Source organism: Clarias gariepinus, chromosome 18 (assembly GCF_024256425.1).
Source record: "Clarias gariepinus isolate MV-2021 ecotype Netherlands chromosome 18, CGAR_prim_01v2, whole genome shotgun sequence".
NCBI classification, from domain to species: domain Eukaryota; kingdom Metazoa; phylum Chordata; class Actinopteri; order Siluriformes; family Clariidae; genus Clarias; species Clarias gariepinus.
The window spans coordinates 25,800,218-25,809,520 of NC_071117.1; the positions used below are offsets into that span (position 1 = coordinate 25,800,218).

The following is a 9,303-nucleotide window of genomic DNA, read 5'->3' on the forward strand; positions in this document are numbered from 1 at the left end:
TGGGGCCCTTGAGATGTTTGGATGACTGTCGGTAGGGCTGTTTACTGATGACAAGCTAAACTTGGGAATAAAAGGGATAGTTTACTACATGCATTCACAATCTTCAAGAACTTATCGGTACGAACAAGCTGCAAAGATGCCAAGACATTACACTGCTGCTGAGGCTTTGGCTCTGCTGCAAAACATGGACTCTTGTGACTCGGATGGTGGGGAAGTATCCATTCACTTGCAAGAGAGTTCGGACTCTGACATGTCTTCAGGTGATGAGATGTGTTCCAAGGTTAGAAAGTAGAACTCCTCTTAAGAAGGAAAGTCGGCTGGAGACACAGACCACACAGAAGAATTCCTGCTATGAGACGGCAAAAGATGGCACAGTGTGGGTTGAGGAAGAAGTAGGGAGGCCGCTCCCTCACGGCCAACTAGAAAAATATACATGTGATGGAGAGCCAACAGGAGAAGTCAGAAGAACCATCAAAAATCGCTTGCAGAGCTTTTTGTTTTTGGTGAGTTGGGACATCCTTCACACTATAAGAAAATGTACAGTTGAGTATGGCCGCAGGATGGAAGCAGATTGGGACATGTCTGTCTATGAACTGATGGCGTTCATCTCCATCCTTCTCTGGAGGGGGGTGATCAGAATTCCGTCGCTGGCTGATGCATGGTCGGCAACATTGGGAATCTCGCACGTCAAGAGCACGATGGCCCGAAACCGCTTCCAGGACATCATGAGACACCTACGCTTCGATGACAAGGACACACGCACTCAACGGGTAGCAACGGACAAGTTCGCAGCAATCTTAAACGTTTGCCAGATGTTTGTTACTAACTGCATCAAGTCTTACAACCCGGGCCAGCACATCACTGTCGACGAGCAACTTTTTCCAACCAAGTCTCACTGTCCTTTTCAGCAGTACATTGCCACAAAACCTGACAAGTTTGGAATCAAGTTTTGGGTTGCATGTGACTTGAAGTCAAAATACATGTGCAACGCTATCCCTTATCTTGGCAAGGACCTCAGTCGTCCCTCTGGGGAGAGACGGCCAGTCGCTGTGTTTTACAACTTGATTGACATGGCAGCAATGAATGCTCGTGCTGTATCAGGCATGCACTGGAGTGAAGGAGAGAAGGGTGGATTTCCTGGCGCAGCTTGCAACTGAGCTTGCTGAGCAGTTTATGCAAGCAAGGATGGTACAAGTACACATGTGGAAAATGCAAAAAGGAAACTGAGTGGCAGTGCCAGATATGTGCCAACAGATCACACCAATAAACTGCTAAAATACTGGTCACTCAAACACACACACATACACAAACACCAGATGTTGCACACTTATGTAAATATATATTTTTCTATTAGTGGTAGTAGTTTTTATGCTGGGAAAAGGCTACGTGGAGATAAATGAGTGGAATTTACATACCATTTGTCTTTAGTATGCCTCTTCTATGCTTTTCTTTTTATTCTATTTTATTGTGTTTTCTTATTGTGTCAATTTATTGGGCAGTCATGCAATACATTTCACTTCATGCCGTACCATGTATGTATGTGAATGTGACAAATAAAGTTTGAATTTGAATTCATGTTGTATGTTTTTTGTTTAAGAAAATAAACGCTTTGAACTTTGGAATCTTTGAATAAATTTTTTCTACACCAATTGTACCCATGGTATGGCCCCTTACATATTGCTCCTAGATGACTGTGATCCCTGATTGTAAAGACAATAGCACCTTGTACGTCGCTCTGTAAGTAATTGCCACATTTAAGGAACAAAGGCAACTGTTCACACGTGATTAAGGATATTAGGTAAAAACAACTGGGCCAAATGGCCCCTCTCTGGTAGAGCTAGGGGGATAGGGCCAAATGGCCCCTCTCTGGTAGTTCTAGTGTTAATAGGGTTTCACTGAACGATGTACTTTTAAAGGGCCTGGATCTCAACAATGGACTTTTTGGGGTGCTCGTGCTCTTAAGGAAGGAAGCGGTAGCATTTACTTTAGATATTCAGCAGTTGTTCCATTGCCTACTCGTTAAGCCAGAGGACAGGGACCTTCTCAGGTCCTTCTGGTTTGAAGATTACAACCCAGAAAAGAGTTTTATCGAGTACAGGGTGAAGGTAAATATCTTCGGGAACATTCCTTCTCCTGCTGTTGCGATTTATGGGCTTAGACATGCAGCAAGAGAGGCTGAGACAGAGTTAAGAGCAGATGTTGAAAGGTTCATAGCAAGGGATTTCTACGTGGATGATGGTTTAAGATCACTACCATCTGCAGCAGCTGCAATTGATCTCCTCAAGAGGACACAAGCAGCCTTGGCACATTCCAACCTAAAGCTTCACAAAATCGCCTTTAACAGTAAGGAGGTTATGGACGCATTTTCTTTGGATCACCAAGCTAGTGAGCTAAGAGACATGGACCTAGGCAAGGTTGCTGTGCCTGTACAACGTACCCTTGGAGTTAGTTGGAATCTTCTCACTGACACGTTTACATTTCAGTTGTCATGTGACACAAAGCCATTCACACGTCGTGGAGTCCTCTCACCTTTAAACAGTCTATACAAACCTTCTGGTTTCGCAGCTCCAGTTGTCATCCATGGCAAAGCTTTAATAAGAGAACTCACAACTGAGTCATGTGACTGGGATGCGCATTTGCCTCCAGAGAAGGTGGGACCTTGGCAGCAATGGAAGGACTCTCTTCAAGAGCTTCATCATCTCCAGATCCCAAGACATTATACAAAAGTTTCTCAGAGAGAGCTTTGCATCTTTTCAGATGCTTCAGTCTTGGCTATAGCTGCAGTGGCTTATATCAGAAGTTTAAATCCTGATGGGAGCTGAAAGATAAGCTTTATCTTGGGGAAGGCCAAGCTATCTCCACAGCCAGAGCTGACCATCCCATGACTTGAGTGTTGGCTGTGCAGATGGCTGACCTTATAATGTCTGAAATGAATACTGAGTTTGACAGTGTGAACTTCTTTTCAGACAGCAAAGTGGTACTTGGGTATATTCATAATGAGCAGCGTAGGTTCCATGTTTTTGTTAATAACCGAGTTCTAAGAATTAGCAATGGCATCATGTGGCAATTGAGCAGAATCCAGCAGACCATGCAACAAGATCTGTACCTGCAGCCTATCCGAAAGACACAACATGGCTTACTAGTCCTCCATTCTTTTTATGCCCCAATCCAACATACCTCTCTTCAGGCCTATTTGATCTTGTTGATACTATGACAGTTGTCGAAGTCCGTCCTGAAGTGTCAACATTTGTCACCTTAACGAAGGACAGGCAGCTAGACTCAGAACGCTTCCAGAGTTTCTTGAATAGGAGGGAGCTCCTTTGGGCTATCGCTTGTCTAATACACATTGAGCGAACACTGGATTTGGCAGGCTTTTGGATTGTGGGAGCATAAAAGATGTATATGTTCCCTAATCTTTGGATGTGTGATTTGCCGGAAACTGCGTTGATAAAGTAAAACACAGAAGATGGCCGATCTGCCAATAGACAACACCGAACCCCTGTTTACCTACTGATGTATTTGGTCCTTGACCCATTTCTGCCCACCGTAATAGAGGAGGACTTGCAAACAGCAAGCGGTGGGTGGTGTTGTTCACCTTTTTAATCATCAGGGCTGTCCATATCAAGGTAATGGGGTTTATGGACACATCATGTTTCATAAACGCCCTGAGACGCCTTATTGCCATTCGTAGTCCGGTAAAACAAATACGATCGGATCGAGGGACAAAATTCGTAGGAGCGTATAGAGAACTGGGCATGCCCTCCAACTTGAATAAAACCAAGGTCACAAAGTTTTTTGCAGAACAAGGATGTTCATGGATCTTTAACCCTCTTTACGCTTCCCACATGGCTGGAGTATGGGAGCGGATGATTGGGATAACTCGCAAGATTTGGACTCAATAATGCTGCAGCTGGGACCATCTAGAATCACACATGAGGTTCTCGTAACAAACATGGCAGAGGCGACAGCGATAATAAATTCCAGACCGTTGGTCCCGGTTTCCATGGACCCGGAGGACCCTCTCATACTCACCCCCTCAACATTACTCACTCATAAATACAGTCCTTGTCCTTGTCCACCTGGAGAATTTGATCATGCCGATCTTTACAAAAAGCAGTGGAAACAGGTTCAAAATTTGGTGTTCACCTTCTGGGACAGGTGGTGAAAACAATATCTCTCCACGTTGCAACCTAGGAAGAAGTGGCAAATGTAAAGGCAAGACATCACAGAGGGCAGTGTAGTTCTTATGAAAGACCATCAGTCCAAACATAACCAGTGGCCTTTGGGGCGCATCTCCAGAGTGTTCCCAAGTGAAGATGGAAGCACACGAAAGGTGGAGATCAAGGTTATGGATAAAGAAGAGGCAAAATTGTTCATCACACCCATAATTGAAGTGATAATGATCATTCCTTCAGAGTAAACCAGAGACTGGTCTATTTTTTTCATAGTTTATCAGCAGAAGGTTTGCTATCTTGTGATACCAGACGGGGAGTGTGTTGTCATATGTAATATTAGAGAAAAAGGTGCTGGCTCCTTTAAGAGTTATAACTTGCTGATGATGTCATCAATATAGGACCAGCTTTAGTCTAAGGCATAGAAGAGAGCAGCCTGTTATTGTGGTTCCTTTCATCTTAAGCCATCTGCTACAGTTCTTGTCTTTCAGGAGTATCGTTGGTATGTTCTAGTTCAAGTAGGCTTTATTGTCGCTTCAACCATATACAGTTAGTACACAGTGAAACGAAACAACGTTCCTCTAGGACCACGGTGCTACATGCAACATAAACTTACAACAAAAAATTAACAGAGAAGCTAAACTAGCTAACTAAGCGGTCTAGTTAGCCGGCTAGCAGAGACAAAACAAATAGTCCTAACATAAATTACAACATAAATTAACAAAAACTAATTAAAACTAACTAACTAAGAAAGACTATCTACAGGTTTTACAGTTACAGTGCTTATTACATATGCATGAGTGCAGACTTATATGCAGTGTTATTGTATACATGCCTATGGTACACTAGTAATTATACAGTATGTGAAATATTACTTTTTTTGATGTACTTAGATTTAATTTGTTCTTTTTAGTTTTAACCTACTTCCAGTCATCCATTAAACGGAGTGAACAGAATATCTGCTTCAGCATGGTGATTGGTAGAGAAGTTATCTGTCTGTCAATGTATGCATTGGGGTGGCAGAACAGTAAGACTGTAAACATTACTCATAAGATAATGCATGTGTGTGTGTGTGTGTGCGCACGTGTGCGCTTGCTTGCGTGCATGTGTGAGTAAATGTAGAAAATACAATATGTATCTTGAGAGTGTATAATGGGACGCAACTTTTTTCTCACCATCATGGAAACAGCTTTACATATTTAAAATAATGTATGAGGAAAAAAAAAAAAGAAGACAGCCAGGGGGCTTACTGGGGATGAATGTATAGATATACAAACTTAACCCCGGCTAAACAATATCCTGATACAGCATGCAGATACACATCTTAGCCTGTAGCCTCATGTAAAGCATCTCTTGTTTCATGCCAACCTACTAAAATACTTGACTCTTTGAACACTGAACCAACCTATGAACTATAGATCACTTTTCAAGTTCGCAGGAACAAAGAGCTGGGCGGAGCCATCAGGTCAGAGATAAATGAAGAGGATGGTGAAATAAAGGTACATACGAGAAGAAGGAGCAAACAGGATTACTTTAGGAGACAAAACACAGAAAGCAACAAACATTTAGGTAAGATTTATATTTACTCACCAAACAAAAATATATTGAATTAACCTGTTATTACACCTGACTGGATTTTGGTTCTGTATGTCTGGGATGAAATTTTATAAAAGTACATAAAGCTATAAATGATCACGGTTAGGAATGAAATGCAAAAGTGTGAGTTATTTTTACTAATTTCATAACAAATAAATATACTTGATAATACATATTTTTAAATAATTAAAAGTCTGCTGGGGAAGTGGTTTAGCCATTTCTTTTTGTCATAGCTAAATAATTAATTTAATTTGTCTTACATTTGATTGAAAGAAAGTGCATTACTTTGTTCTCGCACGATAAGTAGAAGTCTACTTTTTCTTGATTAGTCTTTCAACTGACCCCAACTATTCTTCACGGAGTTAAGTTAATGTGCAGAATAACAGAATGACAGTTCTGAAAGAAAAGACCCCCTTTATTTCTCCATATAATCCTCTGCTACAATAATGCATTTATTCCAGCGATTCATCAGTGATTGGACACCACATGTGAAAGTAGCTTGGAGAGAGATCAGTAATGTACGGGGAAGTGACAATAACTCCCACCTGAGTTCCTGTAATGTGCAAGTAGCGTTGGTGAATAAATGTGTGTACAGTTTCTACAGACTGATGGGTCTCTTCTGCAAATTGTTACCAAATTATCTACTGATTCTTAAGGACTAGGCAGCTGAGATTCTTGTAACCATACTAAATTTGTAGTACTGTATGTTTTTTTTTTTTTTTTTTTAAAGTTTTACGCCTTCATTCACTAGAAAGCCCTTGTAAAACAGTCCTAGAAAAATTTATGCCTGGGTAGATCACTGTGTAATGCAAAAAAATTTAGGCTAATGAAAATATCCTTTCATTTGTTTTCATATGTATAAAAGAATTATAATATTAATAATAATAAGTTTTATAAATTTTTCCTCCACAGAAATGGATCAGAAAGGAATTCTTATAATCTTGCTTTACTCAGGTCAGTGTGTAGCCACAATAAGTCTTAAGTTAATGTGTGTTTATAGATGATTTCTTATGATGATCAGATACTTGTGTATTGAGCTGTTAAACCAAGATGTCTTTTTTGAATTTTGCATGTAATTATATTCTGAGACTTCTGTTCTGCTTTAACATAATGTTTTATTGAGTCTCTTTGTACTGCTTGTCACATTAGTCTGTGGTACAGAGACATATATTCCTCATCGCTATCACTTTGTGAATGAGAATAAAACCTGGAGTGAAGCTCAGACTTACTGCAGACAGAAATACACTGATCTCGCCTCCATCAACAACATGGAAGAGATGATGAAGCTGAATAACACACTGAAGATGGAAACTGTAAACCAAGCTTGGATCGGTCTACAGAGAGGAGACACTGGGAGATGGCAGTGGTCTCTGGCAGACCAAACTTTCTACAGAGATGGAGACACTTACAGAAACTGGAAAAGTGCTGAACCAATCAACAAGGGGGGAAATGAGTTTTGTGTTGAGATGTATGTGGATGGAACATGGAATGATAATATGTGTGATGTGTCACAATATTTTGTGTGTTATGAAGGTAAGAGTTTTCAAATATATGCTAATAAGTGTAAAAAAAATCCAACATTGGAATTTGATTGGAGTTGTTCATATTGTAAATTCAATGTCTTTTAGAGAAGGACACAAACACCAAAAGCTACATATTGCTTAATAAACAAAAGACCTGGCGTGATGCTCAGACCTACTGCAGAGAGAACTACATCGACCTGGTCAGTGTGAGGAACCAAACTAAGAATGAAAAGATCAGGAAAATCATTCAAAATTCTTCTTCTTCTGGCTTTTGGATTGGTCTGTTTAATGACTCCTGGAAGTGTTCAGATCAGAGTAATTCCTCATTCAGATACTGGAGCTCTAACAAACCCAGTGGAGGTTTAAACTGTGCTGCAGTGAAAGTGTCTGATCAACTCTACTGGAGTGACGTGAACTGTACAGAAAACCTCCCGTTCATCTGCCATGAGAGTGAGTTACACTACACTTATTCAACATGTATATTTATTATTTAGTTCATGTGATAAGTTGACATTTATTTGTGTTTTTATATTTTGTATTTTTTAAATATCTTTCTGATATATAACAGTGACTGCAGAATTTCATTGTAGATATTATATACTGTGAAGAAAAAGACATTTGTGCTTTTATTTCCAGACAAACTTATATTGATCAAGCAGAATCTGACCTGGAAAGAAGCTCTGAGATACTGCAGGAACAATCATTATGACCTGGTCTCAGTGCTCACTCAGGAGATGCAGCTCTGGGTGAAGGAAGTGGCTCGAAACGCCTCCACTGAACACGTGTGGCTCGGCCTGCGTCACACCTGCACTCTGGGCTTCTGGTACTGGGTGACTGGGCAGACAATCTGCTACCAGGACTGGGCCCGGGGGAACGGGACAGGGTTTGAAGACTGCAGGAATGAGGAGAGAACCGGAGCAGTTCAGTCTAGAGGAGAGCAGCAGTGGATCAGCCTGCCTCAGAGCAACACACTCAACTTCATCTGCTCTAACTATGAAAGTTAGTCAGTGTGTGTTCGGGTTTGTGATGTCATAAACATCTTACATATTATTCTTTATATTTTTGACAGTTTAAAGGCTAAAGACAAGTTATGGCACATCACGTGTACCTGATGAGTAGATTTGTAAATAATTTTAAATTGTATTTTCTTAGGGATTATAGTATCTTTATATCTGTGATGTTAATCTCTTTGACAAGGAAAACATTATCTTATGAATTGTAATGATTACTGGAACTAATTTCCCCAATAAAATTATTATTTTTATTGACTCTAATATTTTTGTTTTGTCTTTTTGTTGTTGTTGTTGTTGTTTATTTTGAACAATAATGTACACAAATGAAGGGTTCACACTAACTTTTCTCTGCCTAACTCATTTCACTAACTACACCACAGAAGCCCTGGTTGCACAATGTGACGAGTTTCATCACTGATCTCTCTCTATCACAACGCAACACTATGATCAAGGACATGTCTGACCACATCTGGAAATCCAGAAGTCTAATTCCTCTACTTGGGCTTTCTACTTCAGTTGCACCAGCTTAACCCATAGTTACACGTGTATTCATGTATTTTGGTAACCCCGATGAGTTTGGCAGTAAAAGAGGCACCTGGTTAAAGTAAAAAGTACAGTCTAGCTTCATGGAGAAACTACAGTAGGAGTCATGGTGAGCCTTACATCAAGGTATCACCCCAATCCAATGAATAAGTCAAACCAAGAGTTGGGTGTCTTTGTTTAATGCTTTTGCCTGAAAAACCAATCGGACTGCTTTTAGTTTATTTCATGTCCCGAGTATGCCCCTGTATGCCAATAGCCAACAAAGGTTATTGGAGTAAATAGTCAGGAGAAACTAAAGCTTTAAGATTTTGTCACACAGTTGAGATAGCACAGTACCAGCCTGGTGATTGTGTATGACTGGCAAAATCTACCATGTTATAAAACTTTGATGTCACTTAAATTATCTATTAGTCCTTAAAAAAAATCCTCTGTAAAGTGAATAATCACATTTCAAAC

At 40.2% G+C, this 9,303-nt stretch overlaps 1 protein-coding gene across 1 annotated transcript; it reads left to right on the forward strand.

The window, feature by feature from the left end:
- Positions 1–1,687: 1,687 nt before the first annotated feature.
- LOC128506364 (macrophage mannose receptor 1-like) lies at positions 1,688–8,295 on the forward strand. The gene is made up of 5 exons (XM_053476785.1): positions 1,688–1,737; positions 1,964–2,433; positions 6,918–7,301; positions 7,397–7,741; positions 7,928–8,295. The coding sequence occupies exons 1-5, from the start codon at positions 1,688–1,690 to the stop codon at positions 8,293–8,295; spliced, it is 1,617 nt and encodes a 538-aa protein (XP_053332760.1).
- Positions 8,296–9,303: the final 1,008 nt, after the last annotated feature.

Bases quoted from the DNA above. Each gene is read 5' to 3' on its own strand.
- LOC128506364 (XM_053476785.1), top strand. From the start codon at position 1,688: ATGACTGTGATCCCTGATTGTAAAGACAATAGCACCTTGTACGTCGCT. The intron at 1,738-1,963 runs GTAAGTAATTGC...CGTGCTCTTAAG, and splicing joins AGCACCTTGTACGTCGCTCT to GAAGGAAGCGGTAGCATTTA. The intron at 7,742-7,927 runs GTGAGTTACACT...TTTTATTTCCAG, and splicing joins CCCGTTCATCTGCCATGAGA to ACAAACTTATATTGATCAAG.